The sequence below is a fragment of the Ovis aries genome, chromosome 12 (genome assembly GCF_016772045.2).
Source record: "Ovis aries strain OAR_USU_Benz2616 breed Rambouillet chromosome 12, ARS-UI_Ramb_v3.0, whole genome shotgun sequence".
Lineage (NCBI taxonomy): Eukaryota > Metazoa > Chordata > Mammalia > Artiodactyla > Bovidae > Ovis > Ovis aries.
Window position 1 is genome coordinate 20,220,431 of NC_056065.1, and position 27,986 is coordinate 20,248,416.

Here is a 27,986-nt window from a genome sequence, read left to right on the forward strand (position 1 = left end):
ATTTATCACAATCTAAAGTTGAAGCTACTTTCACCATAGAGACATAGATGCTAAATTACAAACTGTAAATGTATGTAAATGTATTCCCAGTGACCCTAACCTTTAATCTGAGAAAATCTTACTTTAAGCAAACTCGATATTTACACAGAAGATAATATAAAGGCTGAATATCTGCTTTATAAAGGAATTTATCATAGGATTGTAAGCAGTTACTTGTGTGCATTTAAAGTAAGTTTGGATTTACAATTTCTCACATAAATTTCCTAGACTTCCAAATGAAATAATTGCAAAATATAAGTATCAATGTAAAAATCAATTATTAAATTATATTACTCAATTTAAAAACAAGCATCTCATAAATAATTAGAAAAATATTGGAAAGAAAAAAATTCTGGACCACTTATAGTCAGTATATAAAGGAAAATGGAGTGAATAAAAAGTAATCCATTTGATACCTTTAATATTTTTTTAAAATATTAGGTAGTCATAAATTGATTTTTACTTTGCAGGTTTTTATACTTGTATCTTCAAAAAGCCAAACCAATAATTAAATGTGAATTTCAAAGTTAGCATGCTATTTTTACTCAGATATTAGAGACTAATTTCTCTCCTTTAGTCAGACTGAGATTCTTGTCACATTTCGTCTAGCTCTCCATAGTTATTTTAATGAATATTTCATTTGTATGCATTATATTTTTAATTAAAAGAAACTTATCATATACTGGACATGGAACAACAGACTGGTTCCAAACAGGAAAAGGAGTGCGTCAAGGCTGTATATTGCCACCCTGCTTATTTAACTTACATGCAGAGTACATCATGAGAAACACTGGACTGGAAGAAACACAAGCTGGAATCAAGATTGCCGGGAGAAATATCAATCACCTCAGATATGCAGATGACACCACCCTTATGGCAGAAAGTGAAGAGGAGCTAAAAGCCTCTTGATGAAAGTGAAAGAGGAGAGTGAAAAAGTTGGCTTCAAGCTCAACATTCAGAAAATGAAGATCATGGCATCTGGTCCTATCACTTCATGGGAAATAGATGGGAAACAGTGGAAACACTGTCAGACTTTATTTTGTTGGGCTCCAAAATCACTTCAGATGGTGACTGCAGCCATGAAATTAAAAGATGCTTACTCCTTGGAAGAAAAGTTATGAGCAAGCTAGATAGTATATTCAAAAGCAGAGACATTACTTAGCCGACTAAGGTCCGTCTAGTCAAGGCTATGGTTTTCCAGTAGTCATGTATGGATGTGAGAGTTGGACTGTGAAGAAGGCTGAGCGCCAAAGAATTGATGCTTTTGAACAGTGGTGTTGGAGAAGACTCTTGACAGTCCCTTGGACTGCAAGGAGATCCACCCAGTCCATTCTGAAGGAGATCAGCCCTGGGATTTCTTTTGGAAGGAATGATGCTAAAGCTGAAACTCCAGTACTTTGGCCACCTCATGCGAAGAGTTGACTCACTGGAAAAGACTCTGATGCTGGGAGGGATTGGGGGCAGGAGGAGAAGGGGACGACCGAGGATGAGATGGCTGGATGGCATCACAGACTCGATGGACATGAGTCTGAGTGAACTCCGGGGTTGGTGATGGACAGGGAGGCCTGGCGTGCTGCGATTCATGGGGTCGCAGAGTCGGACACGACTGAGCGACTGAACTAAACTGAACTGAACTGACTGGCTTCCACAGTGGCTCAGCAGTGGAGAATCTGCCTGCAGTCCAGGAGACACGGGAGACCTGGGTTCGATCCCTGGGTGGGGAAGATCCCCTGGAGGAGGAAATGGCAACCCACTCCAAAATTCTTGCCTAAAGAATTCCACGGACAGAGGAACCTGGTGGACTATAGTCCATGGAGTTGCAGAGAATCAGACATTACCGAGAGAATGAACACACACACATTATCGTGTATTACTAACAACTCGACTTTCAACACAGAAGTACATGCTTCACGGAAACAATGATTAGATGGAATATAAAACAAGTAGTAGGGGCTTCCCTGGTGGCTGAGATGGTAAAGAACCTGTCTGCAATGTGGGAGACCTGGGTTCAATCCTTCGGTTGGGAAGATCCCCTGGAGGAGGGCACGGGAACCCTCTCTAGTATTCTTGCCTGCAGAATCCCCATGGACAGAGGAGCCTGGCAGAGGGTCACAAAGAGTTGGACATGACTGAGCAACTAAGCATAGCACACAAAACAAGTAGCATAGTGGAAATAATAATTTTCATAATTATGACACTCTATAAGGCTTTTTAATATCTCTACAGAGCGCATGTGAGTTTACCTTTAAAACCAAGACTCCATAATCTAACTAACATGTGTGAGGCAAAGTTGGCTGTTCATCAGATTTCTACAAGTCATCTTATTTTATACCTGAAATTTGTATAAAATATCTTTCCGGAAACTATTCAAATTTTAATGACTTACCTCTACTATTCTCATATACTGCACTGAAAACTTCCAGTGAGGTGAGTTTTTCCACAGAGTCTCATGCTGCGGACTGTTCTATTAACTTTAAAACCATACGCTGCTATGCATAAAATAGATAACTAATGAGAACCTGCTGCATAACCAGGGAACTCTACTCAGTGCTCTGTGGTGATCTAAACGGGAAAGAAATCCGAAAAAGGAAGGGACGTATGTATACGTATAGCTGACTCACTTTGCTATACAGAAGAAACTAACAAAACATTGTAAAGCAAATATACTCCAATAAAAATTAAAAAAAAAAAAAACAAAAACAAAACTAAAAAACTATCCCTTTATGTTCCCTAGCTCAGCAGCTCTGTTTCTTAGATTTGATATTTCCAAAGTCCCCTACACCAAACTTTATTAACTATGCAATCACTGGTACTGAAAATTCCTAAATGTTATTGCATTAGAACCTGTAAAATATTTTCCCACATTTATTACAAATATAATTGTTGAAATTCTATGAAGTAAAAATTTGAGGATTCCTATATCAGATGGTTTCCTGTAGTTCATCTTCCAAAACAAAACAAATACTGACTTAGAGGAGTCATCAACTGAAAGTCGTAATTGTTGTCTACTATCCAGTAAGACCTCTCCACCATGACCCACCTGTCTTGGCCCCATGGGCATGGCTTAGTTTCACTGAATTAGACAATATGCCAGCAAATTTGGAAAACTCAGCAGTGGCCACAGAACTGGAAAAGGTCAGTTTTCATTCCAATCCCAAAGAAACACAATGCCAAAGAATGCTCAAACTACCGCACAATTGCACTCATCTCACACGCTAGTAAAGTAATGCTCAAAATTCTCCAAGCCAGGCTTCAGCAATACGTGAACCGTGAACTTCCTGATGTTCAAGCTGGTTTTAGAAAAGGCAGAGTAACCAAAGATCAAATTGCCAACATCCACTGGATCATGGAAAAAACAAGAGTTCCAGAAAAACGTCTATTTCTGCTTTATTGACTATGCCAAAGCCTTTGACTATGTGGATCACAATAAACTGTGGAAAATTCTGAAAGAGATGGGAATACAGACCACCTGACCTGCCTCTTGAGAAACCTATATGCAGGTCAGGAAGCAACAGTTAGAAATGGACATGGAACAACAGACTGGTTCCAAATAGGAAAAGGAGTACGTCAAGGCTGCATATTGTCACCCTGCTTATTTTACTTCTATGCAAAGTACGTCATGAGAAATGCTGGGCTGGAAGAAGCACGGGCTGGAAGAAACACAAGCTGGAATCAAGATTGCCAGGAGAAATATCAATCACCTCAGATACGCAGATGACACCACCCTTATGGCAGAAAGTGAAGAGGAACTAAAAAGCCTCTTATGAAAGTGAAAGAGGAGAGTGAAAAAGTTGGCTTCAAGCTCAACATTCAGAAAATGAAGATCATGGCATCTGGTCCCATCACTTCATGGAAAATAGATGGGGAAACAGTGTCAGACTTTATTTTTCTGGGCTCCAAAATCACTGAAGATGGTGACTGCAGCCATGAAATTAAAAGACGCTTACTCCTTGGAAGAAAAGTTATGACCAACCTAGATAGCATATTCAAAAGCAGAGACATTACTTTGCCAACTAAGGTCCGTCTAGTCAAGGCTATGGTTTTTCCAGTGGTCATGTATGGATGTGAGAGTTGGACTGTGAAAAAAGCTGAGAGCCAAAGAATTGATGCTTTTGAACTGTGGTGATGGAGAGGACTCTTCAGAGTCCCTTGGACTGCAAGGAGATCCACCCAGTCCATTCTGAAGGAGATCAGCCCTGGGATTTCCTTGGAAGGAATGATGCTGAAGCTGAAAGTCCAGTACTTTGGCCACCTCATGCGAAGAGTTGACTCATTGGAAAAGATTCTGATGCTGGGAGGGATTGGAGGCAGGAGGAGAAGGGGACGACAGAGGATGAGATGGCTGGATGGCATCACTGACTTGATGGACGTGAGTCTGAGTGAACTCCGGGAGTTGGTGATGGACAGGGAGGCCTGGCGTGCTGCGATTTATGGGGTCGCAAAGAGTTGGACACGACTGAGTGACTGAACTGAACTGAACTGATCCAGTAAGAAGTTTCTAAAGACGATTTTAACGGACTATTTTCAGGTGGTTACTACAGCTCTGAGGAGAGTGTAGTAGGACTACACGAAACCTCAGTTCATCTATGCTTTCCCTATGCCCTGTGCAAGCATCAGGAAGGGAATGGGGTTGTCTCTTTATTACTAGGCAGTAGTGGAGCTTGATAACCTTGGTCACACAGCCAATGATTTTTTAATTTATTTATTATTTATTTGGCTGCATTGGGTCTGGGCCGCACTGGGTCCTAGCTGCTGCACACAGCATCTTCACTGTATCATGTGAGATCTTTCGCAGTGGTACATGGGCTCTCTCCAGCTGGGGTGTGCAGGCTTAGATGCTCCACCACATGTGGGATCTTAGTTCCTTGATCAGAGATCGAACCTGTAACTTCTGCATTACAAGGTGGATTTTTAACCACTGGACCACCAGGGAAGTCCCGAGCCAATGACTTTCGATGTGTGCATTGTGTTGTATATTTTGAGAAATTTAAGAAAAAGAAAAAGCTTCTATCCTCAGCAAATTCATGGTCTGTTAAAGGAATTATATGCATATAATAACTGCAGTCTAGAAAATAATGTAACAAATATTATAATCCAGTAGAAATAAAGACCTAAAGGCAGAATAGAGAAGGTGCTGAGAACTGCTGGTGGGAATTTGAGGGGAAAAAAAAAAAAAGATTTCCTGAAGGATATTGTAGCAGATACTGTTATGGCCTCCTCAATAGCTTTAGAACTTTCTAATTCCAGATTTCTGATTATGTCAGTATATTAAACAGCTACCTGTTTAAACCATTATTTGTAGGATATTTTGTTATTTTTTCCTGACAGGGGTCTCCAAAAGAGTGATCTTCAACCATTTTTGAGCACATAGTACCTGAAACAGTTATGAAAATATCTTCTGCTTGCATATTTTATGCAGACATCTAAAATTTTCACTGTAATCTAAATATTTGTAAAGGATTCATTTTATATTACATATATATATTGATATTTTAAAGTCAAATAATTGTACCACTCTTTGAATATATACACTGGAATCTAAATATCACTGTGCTTTTTACACCAGCCATCAATCCATTAAAAAAAGATACTAGGACAGGCATTTCTTTAAAAGTTGAAAATTTTACATGGTTTAATTTTCTCCTGCAATTCCTTAAATTTCCAATTCACTCCCTTACAGAAGTATATCCTAATGTAATATAATTTTATGCTTGAAAGCCTTCTATTAGTTACCCTATCATAGTATTCTGCAAGAAAACTTTGTGTGTATATCTATAAACACACACACACACACACACATTTGCCTGAGTGCTGAACTTCTAAGTTGTATGTGGCTCTTTTGCGTGCTCAGTTGTGTCCAACTCTTTGCAATCGTATGTACTATAGTCTGCCAGGCTTCTCTGTCAATGGAATTCTCCAAGGAAGAGTACGGAGTGGGTAGCCATTCCCTTCTTCAGGGAATACACACACACACACACGTCTGTGTATGTGTGTGTACATATATACATATATATACATACATACATATACACACACACACATATATACATATACACACACACATACACATATATACACACACACACCTATAACATTTTCTTAAAGATCTGTGATTATAATACTGGAACAAAAATTTTAAGAAGTTTATAAGTTAGTCAAGCTAATAATAATTGCTGTTAGTTGATAACCATCAATTACTTAAGATCTGAAAAAGTTATCATTAGTACACAATTAATCAAATGAACATAAATATATTTTGATAATACTAAACATAAATATAAAATTTTATTAGAAAGCTATCATTAATAAGCTTTTTCCCAAATTTATTCATGTACCCATTGATGAATATTACTTTGGCATCAATTATATTGGTATTTTTAATACCTTGAGTGCTCAGAAATCTTGTTCACACAAATTGGTAAATGGAATAAAATAAAAGGAATTTGGTTAAAACCATCACTTGATTATTGAACTCCTTCAGAGTTTTATGCCTAAAAATATCACACAATGATTTCAAGATTCAGGGGTATTTTAAATCATCTACCAGATGCTGAAAACAAAGAATTAGAAACTATCTCGTTAAATTGCATTAAGCTTTGTGACTTAGTCATTTGATTTAATCTGTCAACATCAATATCAGTACAATATGAATGACCCCCTGTTTGGAACCCAAGAGGATTTTAAACCTCGGGGCAATGTGCCAAAATAAAATTAGAACTGAGAGGGCATCTTTTTTTTTTTTTTCTAAAGGGGAAGAGAGGCAATTTTAAGACTTCCACCCAAAGCATCCAGTTCTAAGAGTCAAAGGTATGTAGCAAAGAAAGAAGCAGTTCTTAATGGTCACGTGAGCACTCGCTGCAGCTATCCCTCAAGGCTTAGCCCACAGGGAGCAGAAATGTCCATCTCCCAGTCTTTTCCTGGTACAGTTCTGACTGCACACTTTATAAGCTGCTGTCTGAGGTTCTAGAATGTAATTTAGCATGCATCTAGGGGCTGGCTGTGAGCCTCCTCAGCGTTCAGGTCGTGGCGGGCACTTCCTCTTCTTTCTCACTCCTGCTCTCTGCAATAATATAAACAGGCCGCCAGCACCTCTCTGGAAGGAATTTGTACACAGGTCCGGTGCCCTGCTTTTGTACTTGCCACCCAAGAGACAGACCCCTGGATTTCCTGGTTCTGTCAGCCAACGGGGCTTGCATTCACTGGTCCACAGGACCACAGCAAACAAAGGAGCAGTTTTTAAACAGGCACAGGAACCATGTTCATTTATGGCAGAACAGTGTCCCCTCAAGATGAGTGCAGAGGGAGAAGGCAAATCAGCGTCCCCTCAAGGTGAGTGCGGAGGGAGGAGGCAAAACATCCATTTTTATTTCTCCATGGAAGGGGCTTAGCTACATACTTTCCCAGTTGCTGACTGAGAATCTGGCTTATAATCAGCCTGCATCTGAGGTGCTGCCTGTAATCCTTCCCTTTTGGACACTGATGATCTTGGCACACCCTCAATTACTGGGAGCCACCGAGAACAAAGATGGTGGCTTGGCTAATCACAAAGATTTGTGAGACAACCAAGAGCATCTCCTACACGACACTAGTCTCATCGGTACACAATTAACTGAACAAACGTAAATATATTTTGATAATACTAAACATAAAAATAAAATTTTATTAGAGAGCTATCATCAATAAGCATCGAATAAGTAAAATCAGAAACGAAAGAGGAGCCATTAGAACTGATCACACAAAAAATACTAAGGATCATAAGAAAATACTATAACCAATTATACTCTAACAAATCAGATAACCTAGAAGAATGGAAAAAATTCCTAGAAACACACACTTTACCAAACTGAAATCATGAAAAAATAGAAAATTAGAAAAGATTAGTAACTAGGGAGGAGCTTGAACAGTAGTCAAAAACCATCCAAAAAATTAATAACTGCTAATCAATAAATGTGATACATCAAATTAACAAAATGAAGAATGAAAGTCATGATTATCTTAATAGATGCAGAAAAAGCATATGATAGAATTCAACATCTTTTAATGATAAAAATGCTCAACAAACAGAAGGAATGTACTGCTGCTGCTGCTGCTGCTAAGTTGCTTCAGTCGTGTCCAACTCTGTGCGACCCCATGGACTGCAGCCCACCAGGCTCCACCGTCCCTGGGATTCTCCAGGCAAGAACACTGGAGTGGGCTGCCATTTCCTTCTCCAGTGCATGAAAGTGAAAAGTGAAAGTGAAGTCGCTCAGTCATGCCCGACTCTTAGCGACCCCATGAACTGCAGCCCACCAGGCTCCTCTGTCCATGGATTTTCCAGGCAAGAGTACTGGAGTGGGGTGCCATTGCCTTCTCTGAAGGAATGTACTATAACCTGGTAAAGACCATATATGATAAGTCCAAAGCTAATATCACAGTCAATGGTAAAAAGCTGAAAGTTTTGCCTCTAAGATTAGGAAAAAGACAAGAATGCCTACTTACTCTTGCCACTTCTATTTAACACATATATAGGAGATCCTAGACAGAGAAATCAGGCAAGAAAAAAAAAAGTAAAAGCATCCATATCAGAAAGAAGAAGTAAAATTGTCTTTGCAGATGACTTGATACTACATACAGAATATCCTAAACACTCCACTAAAAAGCTAGTAGAACAAATGAACAAGTTCAGTAAAGTCATAGGACACAAAATCAGTATACATAAATTGGCTGTGTTTGGATACACTAACAACGAAGTATCAGAGAAAGAAGCTATGAAAACAGTCCCATATACAACAGAATCAAAAAGAATAAAACATTTAGGAATAAATTTAACCAAAGCGGTGAAACTTCTACACACTCCAAACTATAAAACATTGATGGAAGAAATGGAAGAAGACACAAGTAAATGGAAAGAGATTTTGTATTCATGAGTAGGAACAATTAATATTGCTAAAATATCTATACTATGCACAGATATCCATACAATCCACAGATTGAAGAGAATCGTAAAAATTCTAATGGCATTTTTCATAGGAAGAAAAATAAATCCTAAAATATTTGTGGAACCACAAAAAACCCTAAATATACAAAGTAATCTTGATAAAGAAGAACAAAGTTGAAGCTATCACATGTCCTGATTTGAAACTATTTTCAAACTATACAAACAGAATATATATATCTATGTGTATATATATATATATACACAAAAATTATAGCAATCAAAACAGTATGATATTGGTTAAAAACAGATGTATAGATCAATAGAACAGAATAGAGAGCCTAGAAATAAATTCATGAATATATAGTCAAGTTATTTATGACAAGAAGCTAAAAATATAAAGTGAAAAAAGGACTGTCTCTACAATAAGTGGTGGTAGGAAAACTGACAGCTGTCTGCAAAAGAATGAAATGGGGCCTCTGTCTTACACCATACACAAAAAACACGCAAAATGGATGAAAGACTCTAACATAAAACTTAAATTCTAAGATTTCTGAAAGAAAACATAGGGGGGTAATCTCCTTGACACTGGTCTTGGCAATGATTTTTTAAATTTAACCCCAAAAGAAAAAGGCAACAAAAGTGAAAATAAACTAGTGGGATTACATCTAACTAAAAAGCTTCTATGACAGCAAAGAGAGCATCAACAAAATGAAAAGGCAGCCTACTGAACGGGAGAAAATATTTGCAATCATATATTTGATAATGGGCTCCCCTGCTGGCTCAGACGGTGAGGAATCTGCCTGCAATGCAGGAGACCCAGGTTCAATCCCTGGGTTGGGAAAATCCCCTGGAGAAAAAATGGCAACCCACTCCACTGCTCTTGCTTAGAGAGTCCCATGGACAGGGGAGCCTGGTAGGCTACAGTCCATGAGATTGCAAAGAGTCAAACATGACTGAGCAACTATCATTTCCACTTCACTTTCACATCTGATAAAAGGTTAATATCCAAGATAAACAACACAGGGAAGTCATACAACTTAGTAGCAAAAAAACCCCCAAATTACACAATTAAAAAATGGGCAAAGAATTTGAATAGATGTTTTTTCCAAATAAGGCAAACAAATGACCAATGGGTACATGAAAAGGTGTTCAACATCACTAATCATCAGGGGACTGTAGGTCAAAACCATAATAAGAACATTTCACACTTGTTAAGATGCTATCCTCAGAAAGACAAGAAAAACAAATGCTGGTGATGATGTGGAGAAAAGGGGACCCTTTTATATTGGCAGTGGTAATGCAACTGGCACTGTCACTATGGAAAATAATATAAATGTTTCTCAAAAAATTAAAAAATAGAACTACTATACCATCCAGTAGTACCACTTCTGTGTATTTATCCAAAGGAAGCAAAATCATTAGCTTGACAAATTTTTTTCCCCCACTAACTTGAAAAGATATAAGCACCCTCATATTCACTGTAGCATTATTTACAATAGCAAAGACATGGAAACAACCAAAGGAAATAATTCCATTTGTGATCACATGGATGAACCTGGAGGGCATTGTGCTAGGTGCAATGAGCCAGAGAGACGAATATAAATGGTGCATGATATCATTTATATATGGAATCTTACCGAAAAAAAATGAACTTGTAGAAACAGACTACAATGGTGGTTGAGAGGGGCTGGAGTGAGGAGTAGGGTGGAAGAAATAGGGAAAGGCTGATAAAAGGGCACAAACTTTCAGTTATAGATGAATAAAGCCTGAGGGGCTAATGGACACTGATGGCAACTGTAATTAATATTGTATGACTGAAAGTTAGGCCATAGATCTTAAATGTTCTCACCAGGAAAAAGAAAAAAGTAAATATGTGAATTGGGATATATTAGTTTGATGGTGGGAATTCTTTCACAATGTGTATGTATGTATATATAATTATCATGATGTACATTTTAAATATTTTACAAGTTTTTATTTGTAAATTATACCTCATTAAAGCTGAAAAGGAAAAGAGAAACGTATTACAAAAACTGTGTAGCATCCTTAAAGGTTGTCTGCTGCAATGGACAGATCAGCTGTGATCTTACAGTATAAATACAAGGAAGTCCTCCAAGAAAGCAAATCAGGACTGTTTGCCAAACTGGATGTATGTGTTGTGGCAAAAATTGAGTACTAAGTGCTTTCTTCAGTAAATTAGAACTTTTGTGAAGTACCCTGTATTTTCTGCAATTCTATATTTTGTATGCAGGCATCTTTAATTTATACTACATACCACATACTACAAGGAGCCATAGCCAGATCTGATCGAAATTTCATGTCACTTGGAGGACTTCGATGAGATTTTGAGATAGATAAGTAACTGGACGAGACTCTGAAGTGGTCTTCTTTGGAAAAGGCAAGAAAGGCATTTCACACGGTATGTATGCATGGAAGGAAGAGAGTGAGCCAATGAGCTAAATATGACAAATTTTGTTAGCTCTACCCAACAGATAGTTTCCTCTCCTAATCCTTACTTTGTTACAGGGCTTCTTGGTGGCTCAGATGGGGAAGAATCTGCCTGCAATGCAGGAGACCTGGGTTCAATCCCTGGGTCAGGAAAATCCCTTGGAGAAGAGAATGGATACCGACTCTAGTATTCTTGCCTGGAGAATTCCATGGACAGAGAAGCCTGGTGGGGTACAGTTCGTGGGGCCCCAAAGAGTTGGACACGAATAAGCAACTAAGACTTTCACTTCCATTTTTTCACGTGCCATCCTCAAGTAACCTATCATGCCTGATTTAAACCTCTGCTAAACATCTATATTCCTAAACTCCCTTGCAACTACAGGTGACCTAGTAACCCAGTTCTGGCCAACGAGAATTAAGGGAAGGTGGGTGAGTGATTTTGAAAAATAATTTTGCATCTTGAGGAAAGCTGCTTGGAAAGAGGAAAGGTCTTTCCCCTTCTTCCTGTCTTGAATGCAGACATATGTGGAACCATCTTCAGACTATGAGGCAGTAAATATGTATGTAAGAGAAAAAACCAGGAAGATGGTTATGTTGAAATGCACCCCCCTGAAAGATATGTTGGAGTCCTAACCCCCAGTACAAAAACCCATGATCTTATTTTGAGATCAGGTCTTTTCAGAGGTAATCAAGTTAAGATGAGGTCACTAGGGTAGGCCCTAATTCAATACAACCTTATAAAATGCTATTATATATCTGTATCAGTGTCACTACAAAAAGCAGAAAGTTGGACACAGATACAGGCACAGGCAAAAGGCTGTGGGAAGGGGGAGGCACAGGCTGTGTGATGCCGAAAAGTCAGGGAATGACAAAGGTTGCCAGTCAACCACAAGCGAAGCAGGAACAAGGAACAGATTCTCCCTTGGTTCCCTTGGAAGGAGCCAACCCCGCTGACGCTTCGATCATGAACTTCCAGCCTTTAGAAATGTGAGGCAGTCAAAGCCCTCTTAAGGAAGAAAGAGCAAACCTTGGAGGATTCACGCTCCCTGATTTCAAACTATACTACAAAGCTATAGTAACCAAAACAGTACAGTACAAAAACAATTACACAAATCAAGGGAACAGAGTAGAGAGCCCAGAAATGAACCCACACTTACACAGGCGATTAATCTACCACAAAGGAGGTGAGAGTTTACAATGGGAGAAAACAGCCTCTTCAATAACTGAAATGAATACATCACTGTGTGTTACCTATACTTCAATGAAAAAAATTTTTTTAATAAAAATTAAAGGGAGAAAATTAAAGAAAAATTAAGAAAATTAAAGGGAGAGTACAAGAACACAAGAAGAATGTTATTCTGCCACGAAATAAAAAGTATGGAAAAAGAAAATAACTATGAGGCAATACATTTGTTTTTTAAGCCACCAGTTTGTGGCCTTTTGTTACAATACCCCTAATAGTACACTAATACAGATGATGAAACAGAAAAAGAGAAACAGTCTGGCCCCTGATAATACCTTTATGGTTAGTGGCAAACTCTAGAACCTTTTTCCTCTTAACTTTTCATGTGAGGGGGAAAAAAAAACCTTTTGGTTTGAGCTAGTGTTAATTTCACATTCTGTTACTTGCACCTAGTACATCTTATAAATAAATGGTTTTTCAAACAGCCCTGAATAACAAATAAGGTTTTGACAGATATGGGTAGGAAGAAATGAGCAAAGAAAGTCAGTGGCGAAAGAAGCCAGTGAAGCAGAGTACGTTATATTCAGGGAACAGAGGCAGACAGCTGGAACACGGGTGTTCCGAGGGAGAGGCAATGGGGACAAGTTGAAGGGAAACTGAGCCATAATGCGGAAGGTGTTTAATCATATGCTAAGGTTTCTCTACTGTCAAGAAGAATACCGGAAGTTTTCATAGGGGAATAAAAGGATCAGAACTGAAATTAAGTAGCAGAAGTAAGTAGTGTGTACTGAAATAGTGAGAGAGCAGAGGCAGAAAGAAACGTATATAATATAATGGAGTTTTAATTAAAATAATGGAGCAGGATATGGAAAAGAGGAGGTCAGAATGAGATTACTAAAATAAAGTGGACTAGTCACATGTAGAGTGCAAGGTGGTAAAATGACCATTTTAGACCACTTTAGTCATTGACCGACATTATCCTGAGTGCTGAGAGAATGGTAATGAAACACACTGGGATGACCTGGGAAACTCTGAAAACAGTGGCATCTAAGTTCCATCCCCAGAAACTCGTTTTTAATTGATTGAGAACCACTGGGAGATGGGTGTGGAAGGATGTCAGGATATTATAAATGAGGGTCATACCTGCTAATTTGAGACGAAACACTTGACTGACATTACCAATTTTGTCCTATTTTAAATACAAACTTCCACATCCTCACTTATTCAGTAACTAGTACCGGGCTATGATGGTGATAAAGAGATCATTTGGCCTCAGAGCATTTAAAATTTTTATCAAATGTAATTTTTGATTTAAATATAACTCCAGATCTGTTTTCTTGAGTACTGGTTTTACACCAGAACAAAGACTGAAATGAAAACATACAAATGGTTGTCATTTTGAAATTAAAAAATGCTTTATCCATTTTTCTTTTCTGTTTGAGGGAAAAAAAAGAGAGAAGGTCTTATAGGATAATAAAAAATGAATAAGATAAGCTATTAAAAGGGAAGATTGTGATATTATAAGCTAAAAAATGTATAAAAATAATTTATATAAATAATCTTATATCACATAAATTATAGTAACAAAATTTATAAATTAAGCTAAAAAATTTAAGAGGGAGGGGATATATGTGTACACGTAGCTGATTCACACTGTTGCACAGCAGAAGCTAATACAATATTATAAAGCAATTACACTCCTATTTTACAAAAGTAGATTTAAAAAAAATAGGATCTAGTGGGTACTAATATAATTGTTTTTCAGAAAAAAATTCATTCAATAATTAATTCATATCATTCCATACTTTAATGGCCTTTCTCAAGTTCAACCAGCTTCATGGGAAACATAGGGTATTGGGACAAAATACACAACTTATTTAAGGTTTTCCAACAAAGATATATTTAGAAACAGAATCAGCACCTAGAAAGCCACCCCATAACTCACTAATTTGTTGTTGTTCGGTCGCTAAGTTGAGTCCGACTCTTTGAGACCCCATGGAGTGTAGCACATCAGGCTACGTGTGCTGTGGTATCTCCCAGAGTTTGCTCAAATTCATGTCCAAACTCACTAAGCCAAAGCTTTAATTTTTTGAATTATCTAGTAAATTAGTCTCTTTTTTTTTTTGTTGTTAAATGAAAATACATTCTGGTTCCTTCACAGCTCATGCTGGACAGGAGCAGAGGGTAGAGAATTAATGAGAAAAAGAATCACTCACTCTTCATTTCAATACTTTAGAAAGGGCTGTGGGAGGAAGGAAGTGAGAGCCTGATGCTACTTAATGTAATGAAAGTGTAAATGCTTTAAGATAATATATGAATTTCAAGAACACATGAATTTCAAATTTTATCACAAGTAAAACAGTGACTATTTAAAAACCTTTCTTTAAATTTCTGCCATGCGTTTCATTTAAATTGTTCTACTGGACTACTGTTATTGGCATATGATGTTTATTACTCTTTTTTAAGGTATATTTAAATTAAACCATCTTTACTAGCAATAGTTACCAATTTCCCCCCAAAAAGATGCAGAATAGTCCAACAAGATTATACAAATACAGTGCACACTCACTCGTGGTGATGAGAATCTGGAGAAAAGTGAACCATTCTCTTGTTGCTGACTGGGCCAGGAGTTGTCACCTGAAAGATTTAAAACCAAAACCAGTCCCAGGTTAGTCTGTAAAAGGCAGTGAATAATAGGCATGTTTTCATTTGAAGACATCCACTCTGAAATGCAGAATGTAACAGTTCTCAAAATCTAAGACACAACTGCATGGACCAAAAGTATAATTAAATTCCTGGTAAGAATGAACTACTCTTTTAGTCTAGCATAGTTCCTCTGCTAGAATTTTAAGACTATTTAAAAAGTATCTTTATAACAGAAAAAAACAACTTTCTGAAGAACTAGATCACTGAATCTCATTTCCAAATACTGCTGCTGCTGCTGCTAAGTCGCTTCAGTCGTGTCCAACTCTGTGCAACCCCACGGACGGCAGCCTACCAGGCTCCGCCGTCCCTTGGATTCTCCAGGCAGGAACAAATGCAAATATATTTAATTGTATGTAAAAAAAAGAGGTTTACTTAATTAGTGTTGAGAAGATGGTATTTCCTAGGAACAACATCTTTGTATTTAATTCTTAAATGTAAATGACATGTATTATAATGCACACACTTAAATGCATACAAATTAATATATACATACTGCTCTACATAAAATAGATGAGCAACAAGGATCTGCTGTATAGCACAGGAAAGTATATTTATTATCTTGTAATAACTTACAATGAAAAAGAATATACACATATAAATATATATAACTGAATCACTTTGCTGTACACTTGAAACTAATGCCACATTATAAATCAACTGTATGTAAAAAATGCATACAAAAACTTAAGTCAAGGGAGCAGTGAATAGTCCTTTTTATAATTTTCCCATAAAGTTAGGAATTATCTGCGTATTTACATAGAACAATGATTTCATTCAAGAGAAAAAAATTTATGCCTTTATTTCTAAGTCAAAGTAAAAACCTGATAAAGAATTAAAGGTTCAACTTTTCTGATAATGCAAGCTACTCCTATTTTCCATGTCACAACTTTTCTCTCTAATAGAGGGTTCTCAACAGGAACATAAACATAGCATCATGCAAGAATGAATCCACAATCACAACTGACAAGAGATAAAGTTACAACTTAAGGCTTTACGTAATGCTTCATCATATTACAAAAAAAAACCCAACCCTCTGTAATTATAGGAGTGCCACTTAACATACAGAATCCAGAAAGGCATGATGAGGCAACAAATGCCTCTGAAAAGAAACGAACATTTTCAAAAATGTATGTCATCTTCTTTCACTCGGGTAACAGGGATGCCAGCACACACTGAAATTCCAAGAATTGCAAATACTGCAAATGTGCACAGATGATGACATTAATAACCCTACGGTTTGAGCACCACAGGTAAACATGTGGCTCAACTCCAGGACTACATCCTGCATTCATCTCAGAATGAGGTTTTCATGCTCCTCCAGTGGGTAACCCTGGAATGCAGTAATCCATTTTCTACACCGTGGCTATGAGAAAAGCCGACTGTGCCTATGTCATGCTTTGTTAGAGGTTCATGATCACATTATCTCAGGGTGGACCTGACACTTTTATTCAGTTTACAGTATGTTCTATGTACAGGCAACTTATTTCCTTTGCCAGGGCTGCTGACAACCTTTTCCACACTATATTAATCTTGTTTACTGACTTTATCTTGGTACAAATATCAGAAAACTGAACTTTTTATCTCAGAGAAAAAATAAACAACATGTTGACAGAAGCAGAAGCTATTTTCAGGGCTAAAATTGCTTGTTTACCTGCAGCTACACTTATGGAAAAATGTTTAAGTCTTGCTCTGGCTTGAGATACATAATCTGAAATTTAATAAATGAAAGAATTTCACATACACCCATGTGATAAATTGCCCAAAGAAAAACAATGCAACTGAATACAATAAAACAGAATTTATAACTAATTTATACCACAATACAAATGTAAGCTTTCAATCTAGTCAGAAATAATCATACTGTATATTTCTCAGAAATCATATGTAGAAACTATGAGCGCAATTCAATTGCTGTAAACAACTCACAGAAGATTTATAATAGCAAATGTAGATATTTAAATGAGTCTACATATTTACCTAGTACATAGGCCCCCTTTTAAAAAGATGTAAATATCCCATTTCATTATTTCAAGTCAGTTTGGTTTTACTTTTAAAGATATTCAAATAGGCATAATTTAGAATTTTTAAAAATTAAACAAACACTGAGATCTATATATGATAATCTTTTCAGGTCAGTGACACTGGTCTGCCTCTGGAGTGAAATATTCTAATAATGGGAATCTTTTGCTACTTTAGGGATTAGACATCTTAACCAAAAAGGTGAGAGAGACTGAGAAAGGAATATGACAAAGCTGTTTATTGTCACTCTGTTTATTTAACTTATACACAGAGCACATCATGCGAAATGCTGGGCTGGATGAGTTATAAGGCAGAATAAAGATTGCCAGGAGAAATATCAACAGCCTTAGATGTGCAGACAATACCACTCTAATGGCAGAAAGCAAGGAGGAACTAAAGAACGTCTTGATGAGAGTGATGAAGGAGAGTGAAAAAACTGGCTTAAAACTCAATTAAAAAAACTAAGATTATGACATCCGGTCCCATCACTTCATGGCAAATAAAAGGGGAAAAGTTGGAAACAGTGGTAGATTTCCTCTTCTTGGGGTCTAAAATCATGCATATGGTGACTGCAGCTACGAAATTAGAAGACTCTTGCTTCTTGGAAGAAAAGTTATGACAAACCTAGACAGTGTGTTAAAAAGCAAAGACAATACTTTGCTGACGAAGGTCAAGGCTATGGTCTTTCCAGTAGTCATGTATGGATGTGAAAGCTGCACCATAAAGAAGGCTGAGTGCTGAAGAATTGATACTTGCCAACTGCAGTGCTGGAGGACTCTTGAGTCTCTTGGACAGCAAGGAGATCCGTCAGTCTTAGAGGAAAATTAACCCTGAATACTCATTGGAAGCTGAAGCTGAATTTCTGATACTTTGGCCACCTCATGCAAAGACCGACTCACTGGAAAAGACGTTGATGCTGGGAAAGATTGAAGGCAGAAGGAGAAGGGATGACAGAGGACGACATGGTTGGATGGCATCACTGATTCAATGGACATGAACTTGGGCAAACTCTGGGACATGTTGAGGAACAGGGTAGCCTGGAATGCTGTAGTCCATAGGGTTGCAGAGTCAGACGTGACTTGGTGACTGAACAATAAGATCTTAGTACAGAATTCAGCTCATGAAAATCAGGGCTATCCTAGAGTTTCAGTGTATTTTAAACTTGAAAACATGTGTTTAATACAATTGATTATTAGTAGTTACTTCAAAGAATTACAAAATATCAAGAAACATTCTTATAAAATTCTTCCTAAAAGTTATAATTCAGGGTTAATCTTTCTAAAAATAAATTGAAGCAATTTAAAATATCAGGTCAAATTATTAATTTCTAGTAAACATTCAAGTATGGTGATTATTTTATTCTCTTAAAAAAGATGCCTTCCAGTTATTTCAAAAATGTCTTAGAAAGAAATGACAAATTTTAAAAAATCATAACTCTTTAAATAACCTATAAGATATTCATGTTGTAAAGTTTGTTACCAAAAGTTGATTTTATTTCACAAGGCCAGACAGGAAACAGGTGTTCTGTTCTTCATGAGAAACAGTAGCTCCACAATCCAGTTCTTGTTGTTTGTTAAAACTCCTGAGATAATCATTTATATAATTAGCTGATATTTACTGATAATAACCTTAAACAACACACTATATGCTCTGAAATTTTATGATTCACTTGTTAAATATTACTACATCAATAGTGACTACAATCCTAAAAAAAGTAAGCATATTTGTTTTCATTACCTCTGCTTATATGCAAATTATTAAAAAAATTAAAGTTCGATAGGAATGAATGGTCTCTGGGTAGCATAGTGTTTGTGTCAACTTTTGACCTTATTAGACTGTGAAATAAACTATACTGCTAAAAGATCACCGGGGTCTCAGTCTTTATATTGTTATTTACAATCGACTCATCAACCTCAGAAGATCACAATACAGCAGTGCTAGATGAAAATGCAATAGTAGCTGTACAGGTACCACCATCGAAATTCACAAGGTCAACATGAACCCATATAAGGGAAATTTAGCCAAATTACTTCAGTGACAAAGTATCTCTCTCAGTTTTATTCAGTTCAGTTCAGTCGCTCAGTCGTGTCCGACTCTTTGCGACCCCATGAATTGCAGCACGCCAGGCCTCCCTGTCCATCACCAACTCCCAGAGTTCACTCAGACTCACGTCCATTGAGTCCGTGATGCCATCCAGCCATCTCATCCTCGGTCGTCCCTTTCTCCTCCTGCCACCAATCCCTCCCAGCATGAGAGTCTTTTCCAATGAGTCAACTCTTCGCATGAGGTGGCCAAAGTACTGGAGTTTCAGCTTCAGCATCATTCCCTCCAAAGAAATCCCAGGGTTGATCTCCTTTAGAATGGACTGGTTGGATCTCCCTGCAGTCCAAGGGACTCTCAAGAGTCTTCTCCAACACCACAGTTCAAATGCATCAATTCTTCGGCGCTCAGCCTTCTTCACAGTCCAACTCTCACATCCATACATGACTACTGGAAAACCATAGCCTTGACTAGACGGATCTTAGTCAGCAAAGTAATGTCCCTGCTTTTGAATACGCTATCTAGGTTGGTCATAACTTTTCTTCCAAGGAGTAAGCGTCTTTTAATTTCATGGCTGCAGTCACCATCTGCGGTGATTTTGGAGCCCCAAAAAATAGTCTGACACTGTTTCCACTGTTTCCCCATCTATTTCCCATGAAGTGATGGGACCGGATGCCATGATCTTTGTTTTCTGAATGTTGAGCTTTAAGCCAACTTTTTCACTCTCCTCTTTCACTTTCATCAAGAGGCTTTTTAGCCTCAATTTTATTAGAGATGTTAAAAGAAATTTCTTATTTTTTCTATCACTGATTTATTAACACTGATATTATGACTTTCCCTCAAAGATAAACAAAACAGTTGGCTTTATATATCATGTTCATTTTGTTACTGTTACCAAACCCCCTGCATCTCATCCCATTCTTCTATAATTAAGATGGCTGAATGAGTTACTTTCCAAATCAGGCAGACTTCCTGAGACACAGTGGTCCTATGAGATTAATAATGAGTTTATTCAATATGGATGATAGCTCACTTATGTCCTCCACAAGTAAGATTCCTTCTATAAATTCATGATGTGTTATGTCGCCACACATGCCCAAGAAACCATCCGTCCAGGCTTCTTTCTCTGCCTCTAGTAGAGGCATTCTCCTCCAACTTTTCTCTCACTTACAATTATATTTTATTTGCCTTCCAAATGTTATTCTGCTTCAGTGCCTACACTGACAAACACTTAGGGTGGCAGGCTGCCATTCAAAAGCAGGCCTTTCAGTTTTGTGAGGACTGCTCAATCAAATCTGCCTGGCCTCCAGGCTGCAGGGAGACATTGTCTGAGCCTCCCTGCCAGTTTGTCAAGACCCAGAAGTTTCCTACTTCTCGAAGAACCATTATTAATTTGACTCAACTTCTCAGAAGAAAGAAACAAGACTTTTAAGTTTAGCAGGCTCTGCATGAAGGCCCCCTGGTACATTCAACAAATGTGTCAGTCAAATACATATGACAGATATTAAGGAAAACAACTCAACAAAAAGGAGCTTAAAAACAGAACTTTAAAACCTAGGGACAAGAAGGTAAGGAGACGAAAGCAAAGAGGTAGAAGGAAACTTACTGTAGTTGCTAGTCTATACATTCATCTTCATTTAAAAATAAGTGGAAGAAAAGAATATTCTAAACATTTTGGAACAGTTGATTTTAATTCATAGTTGTTAAAATGAAGGTGTCAAGTGTCCATCTTTTAATCACACACAAGAGAACAGAGAAAGATTCTCCAAAATATTTCCCATGAGGGCAACTGAGTTTTATATTGGTGTTCTAAAAAACTGGTACAAGATAGTTGGGAGAATGAATAAAATCTTTCACTGTGTTATCTATTCTCATACATAATACAGAATGGTCACAATTCACAAAAGGTGCAATTTATTTGGGGATGGAAAACATTCAAGAAAATAACATTAGAATCACTTTTAAACATAACATATACAAGAGTGGAAATTACTTTAGGATAACTTTGAAAGTAAACACAACAAAGGGACAAATTCAGGTAGTATAAATGGATATCATTTATAAGATAAAGGGAAACAAAGTAGTGATCTGATTTCAGAGGAATAAAGGGGAAGAAAATCACCTGTGAGAAGGGAGTTGTATGCAATTTCTTTCTCCCTTCTCCAATTCATCTTACCAACTCACCAAACTCAACTTTCTAAATCACTGCTTTTCAATGTGTTGATTTTCTCATGCCAGAGCCATCCATAGCTCTTCACTGAAAGCAAACCTAAAGCTAATAAGAAATGCATTCAAAACCCTCTCTTATCTCATCTCTGCTTCCCACTGTGATCCCTCTCCAGCTTCTGATGCAATAGCTGATTCCTCCTTGTTCTAAACCCCAAAGTGCTCTACTGGAAACAATTCAACAGATATTTACTAGTTATTACTGTGCACATAAAATCATGTCGAGATTTACTATATAATGAGTGGTATGTGGTTTCCATTCAGTTGGGTGATTTTAGTTATATTGTTACATTGATCTACATTGATTGTTACATTGATTTAGTTATACTGTTACAAAGATCACTAATCTTTATGATATCATGATAAAGTCCTGTGTTGAGACTCCTCTAATTTGAAGGGTTTTTTCCCCCCTAAGAAAGGTCAGTAAATAATTCATACACTAATCCATATTTTACTTTCATTTGTCTAGACTATTATTAAAGTAAATGTGAATTTATATGTTGTTGTTATTTAGTTGCTAAGTTGTATCCAACTCTTTGTGACCTCATGGACTGTAGCCTGACAGGCTCCTCTGTCCATGGGATTTTCCAGGCAAGAATATTAGATTGGGTTGCCATTTCCTTCTCCGTGGGATCTTCCTAACCCAGGGATTGAACCTGTGTCTCCTGTGCTGGCAGGCAGATTCTTTACTACTGAGCCACCAGGGAAGCCCCGTGAATTCACACAGTAGACTACAAAATCCTCTTCACTGGTTATAAGAAACTAAAAACGTAATAGGTGAAAGTAGAATGCCTAATGTGTGCAGACAAGGTGCTGGATCTGAGCCCACCAGAAGTATTAGCGTCAGACAATGATGTCCTTCTGGAAAGAATATACGGGATGGAAGATCATTTCTGAGAACAACTGAATTACCTGAGATTGCAAAAACTGTTGTACTAAATTATTAAATTTGTACACTAGAGTTTGGTTTTCCAATTAAGAAGATGCCTCAGAATTTGGGACTTTATAAAATCTAGTAACATTACAGAAAGAGGTACTAGGTTCACATCATTATTCACCTTTATGTATAAGACATTCACAACCAATCTTGCTCTTATTAGCTGAGTTCACACTGGTTAAGACTTTCAGGGAGAGAAAAACCGTCTTATTAGCGGCAACTACTTTCTTCACCTTTGTGTTTCTTCACCTACATTGATTGTTACATTGATTTAGATTATATTATAGTAGAGATGTAAGGCTTCCCTGAAAGCTCAGTTGGTTAAGAATCCGCTCACAATGCAGGAGACCCTGGTTCAATTCCTGGGCTGGGAAGATCCACTGGAGAAGGGATAGGCTACTCACTCCAGCATTCCTGGGCCTCACTTGTGGCTCAGCTGGTAAAGAATCTGCCCGCAATGCAGGAGCCCTGGGGTTTGATCCTTGGATTGGGAAGATCCTCTGGAGAAGGGAAAGGCTACCCATTCCAGTATTCTGGCCTGGAGAATTCCATGGACTCTATTATAGTCCATGGGGTCACAAAGAGTCAGACAGAATGGAATGACTTTCATTTTCATAGTAGAGATGTATCATAGTGAGTGAATCTGATGACTTTTACCTGATTGTCAAGGTTAAAGGGTCCACACTGTCCCATTATACTTTTACTATGCAATTTTTAACTCTTCTTGGGATGATGTAAGCATGAACAACCCAACAAAGAAAGTGTGATAATGACCACTGATGACACATCAAGAATTAATAGAATTTGTAGAAATCCTGTTGTGATTAATGATGACAATTACATTGTCATCAGTCTTTTATCAGTGTTGCCAGCTTATAAGGTAAGTTTTTACTGGCAAGGTGGCTAAAGTGAATAGACATCATTATTCTCAAACACTAGATGAAGAAAGTATTACCCACTGAGGTGAGGGCACGTAACACTCAGATTACTAAGACTAAACAAGATCTGAACCTCAGCTGTTCTATTCCCAATTGCCCCCCACAGAGGACCACACAAAGGAGACAATACACCAAAACAAGTGTTTCCTGTGTTGCGGAATTTGCCACGGGAGATGCTGACTTGAATGGAGATTATATTGTTGGAAACTCTTCAGCCTATAAATATACATCCAAGGACATTCTGGTCTTTACTTGCGACTTCAGGGTACCCCACGGGGCTGTTTTAAATATAGGCAAGTGTGAGCATGGCATCTCAAACAAGGTTGTCAGTCCATGTTACAGATAGACTAACAAGAATAACAAACGGCTCCACGACAAGTCATCACAGGCAAAGTAGGGAAAAAATTAAAAACTGCGCTGGAGAGGACTAAACATTTCATGATGAGAATATGTGAAGGAACTTGGACAATTAGAGAAGTTGGGCTATTTTTTTCCTTCAAAAGCAGGTAACAATGTAAATGTGAGATTACACCTTCAATCCAGAAAGGTTTTATAAAGAATTATTTAAAAAAAATCACAGGAAATAAAGCACAGAGAAGCTCAAGGCTTTCAATAGAGGATTAGCCATCCTGGCAGAAATCGTATGTGTCAAAGGAAAGATGCTAACCTTTCAGCTGCTAGCGTCACATCAAGTAGTGACAACAGACTCCAGGTAATCTGGAAGTAATCTTAGTACCTTTTCAAGTAACAGCAGTGCACATATATCTTTAAAATAATTCTTAAAATGTATGTTATGCTAAGCTGCTGAAGATACGGAAATATACAAACATACATGTAGATATATGACATTAGCAATTCTTATATTTTCATTCTAAGACTAAACAATGTAATTGTTTTACATCTTCACTTTAAACAGTTTTTTCCTAGTTAAAATAAGTCAGCATTAATAATTAAGAATTTAGAATTATTGGCCTATTAGAATAATAATGCTTCTAATTATTAAGTGTATAAATCCTCATTTCTGGTCTACAAAATGATGATCTAAAAGATTTAATAGAAAAGATAAATCACTATATAATTAAAGAACAAATACAGCAACAACTGTTTTTCACACTGCTCCATGGTAATTTTTTTTTTTTTTTAAGAGTAAGGAACTAAAAATTAACCAGCTCAGAATGATGGCCAATAGTGATTAAAGAAAGAGTTTCACTCTGCCGTTCTGTTTTAGTAGCAAGCTGTGAGTGGCCTCTGCTGGCTGACCAAAGGCTTCTTAAATCACCCATTTATGATGCTCACAATACCATGGGCTTCAAAAATACAAGCATATGTCTACATATGTTTACACAAAATCCATTGTGCATACAAAACTGCCTTTTATAAGAGTAAATCCTAAGTAATAAAAGGTGTATAAGATGGTGTAAAAATCTTTATCATCTTATCCCACTTCAACATACTTAGATTACACACCAAATCTATACATCTCCTAAAATTCCAATTTATAAGCCACAACTGTATTAATGTGGATTATCTTGTTCAATTCAAATCAAGCAATTCACATCTACATTTAAAGTATTCTTTTAAGGTTCATTTTATACACACACACACACACACACACTTCTTCTCAAAATTAAGTGTAATATTTGAGGGGAATGCAAAGGATGACTGAATTTAAAAATCTTTCAAAGAATTAGTGATCTAAAAAAAAGACATTAACATTTTATGTAATGGTTTATGAAGATACTAATCAGGAAACACAGCAAAACAAAGTAACTAAAAATTTTTCTATATTATTGTATCTATGCTTGAGTAGAAGTAATTTTATATTCAAAACTTAAAATTGTAAGTTAAGAAGCTGAAAACTTACTTAGTAATAGGTACTGCTAATTTAGTAATCACAATAGAGAAGAGAAAAAGTTTCAATTTTTTTTCTCAGCAGCTTTCTATTAATAAAAATCTCTTGTGCATGATAGTTTGTGATTTTTTTAAAATCTTGAACATACCATTATATATGATTCTCTTCATACTTGACCCAATCTATCCACTTAAAATATACCCTATTAAGAATTATTATCAAATATGCTTAATGATGTCAGAAGGTGACTACATTTATTTTAAAAAGTTATTGTTCTCATGTGTGACAATATTCCAGTACATTTCAACCCTCATTTCAGAATTCAGTCCCATTATCTTGCCTGTTCAAAATTGTTCACAGGGTTAGCTAGCTGACATATAAGATAACCCTCCATCTCACCAGACACCACTGGGATATGACATACTGACCCACAGTAAGCCCTTATTATTAGCCTGAAATATATAGCACATAACACAGCTCCTGCCAGGGAATTTGTTTATAAAAATTCCTTTATCTCTCTGGACATTCAAAATGCTTTTAAAAATAATGTCCAACTATTCAAAGGAATTTCAAATGATAAATAAAAATTCTAATGGGTATTTTGAAGCTTCTCCTTCAATCTCTCACAATTCTGCAGAATCTAAAAAATAAAATAAGGAGTCATATCAGGAAATAAAAGCTGGACAGTGTTTCTTCCTTGGAGCTTGGCTTACACATTATATTAAGAACACACTTAAAAAACAAAACGGATAGTTAATAATTCCCATTTCTAACAAGAATTATCGTACACTGGAAAACTTGGTACATGTAAAAATATCTTTTTTTTGGTAGTAGAAGAGATTGGGGGGTAACATGGCAGTGAAGATAATTATGATATTCAGTAAACATGACTAATAATGTGAAAAAGTTACAAAGACAGTTTTTTGGACAAAAATTCTGTCACATACATTAAAAATTTACTTTGGGAATATAAGCAGATTAGGAAAATTTTCAGTGCTTAGTTATAAAATTACCATAAATTTTTGAGTAAATCTAGTAAACATTTAGTAAATATTTTTACTATTTGATTATTTTTAATAGTAAATTTTACTAAATTTATTATTTAAAATACTTAATTTTGAATCTTGGAAAACATGACCAACATTTCAGGAGCTAAAATTATTTTCTTTCCACATTAATTATTGATAATTTATTAGAACATTATCAGTTGTGCATATGCCCTTTTAAAAATGCAAAATTTTCAAGTTGTTTTTTTAAACTAGGTTATTTCTTCCTACTATAAGCTGACAGTGATATATGAAATTTTAATTTACATCAAAAGAAAAAAATTACAGCTGGTTCTGATGTTTAAAATGTTGCTTCTAAAAATATCAAGGATATACTGATAGTAATTTATGAGAAAAATGCTGAGAGTCTCCATACTTAAAAACTGATTATCTTAACATGGTTTATATTTAGCAAATAAAACACTTAAGATATTGTATTCTATAAGCTGTTCTCCTTAAGTAAAGATTTAGACAACCACCCAGTCTTGTGTAATATAGAACAAGATCAGATTATTATCCTGTTAGTTGCACTAAAACATGTCTATAATTTAAAACCACATAACTATGACTTGAGAGGGGAAAGAAAAAGATCACAAATACAAACAAGCAAATTATTCTTTAAAGTATATATAAATGAATGAATGAAAAAAAATCAAATATTAGTGAATAGATAACAATATGATCTCAGTATATTACAAACTATCTTTTTCAATGAATGGCTATACAAAACACAAATAATAACCTGTCAGTCAGTCAGTCAGTTCAGTCGCTCAGTCGTGTCTGACTCTTTGCGACCCCATGAATCGCAGCATGCCAGACCTGGAACTGACCAATTATATCCTTTGACTAATATGTATTATAAGTAAAAACAAAATCACAGAGTTAGACCCTCATATCTGGGGGTATTTGTTAGTAGAATTAGCTTTAAATTCTAAGAATTTAAAATTCTTTTAAATTGAAAGAAGTAAATATCTATCGTAACTCTGGTTACATCATAAAATCAGTAAGACAGCCAGAGGTGGTCATGTGAGATAAGGCCTGGCCCATAAGAAGTATGTCAATCACTGGGTGGAGCTTCTGTGGAAGATTCTTTCAGCGGGATTTACTAGCTGGCATGTACCTTGTACCTGTCTTTGTACTTCAGGATGTCTGGGATGAAGGCAACAACACCCACTCTTTGACTAGGAGTGAAAGATCAAAAGAATCAAAGGCTTCCACACTGCCATCCTTTATCTGGATAAAGAAGCCTTCAAATATCTTCTCATGACACTAGGATGGAACAAAACAAAGCAAAACCCTCTTTCGTTCAAGTTACCATTTATTTGGGCATCTTGTTACATGCTCCAAGCCCAATCTTAATCAATAATAATAATAACAGCAATAATGCTAATTGTATCCAGCCAATTTTACCTTTATTCTTAAAACAAAAAATGAGAGTCATCCAGTGGGTCAGGAATCCACAAAAACAGGAGATACTGAACTTCTGTTTGATATGCCCAGCACTCCGCTGGGTGAACAGAACAACAAAAGGTTGGCTGGTCCCCAACCTTTTTGGCACAATGGTTCCGGGATGGTTCAAGCACATTATATTCCGCTGATCTGATAGGAGGCGGAGCTCAGGTGGTAATGGAGTGA

At 36.7% G+C, this 27,986-nt stretch overlaps 1 protein-coding gene across 3 annotated transcripts in view; it reads right to left on the reverse strand.

The window, feature by feature from the left end:
* The window catches only part of GPATCH2 (G-patch domain containing 2), a 201,487-nt gene that overhangs the window by 72,061 nt on the left and 101,440 nt on the right, over window positions 1–27,986 (reverse strand). For all 3 annotated transcript variants that reach the window (XM_042257084.1, XM_060396031.1, XM_004013599.5), the window contains exon 6: window positions 15,157–15,224. In XM_042257084.1, the coding sequence (XP_042113018.1) occupies window positions 15,157–15,224 (68 nt within the window). The remainder of the gene's footprint in view (window positions 1–15,156; window positions 15,225–27,986) is intronic.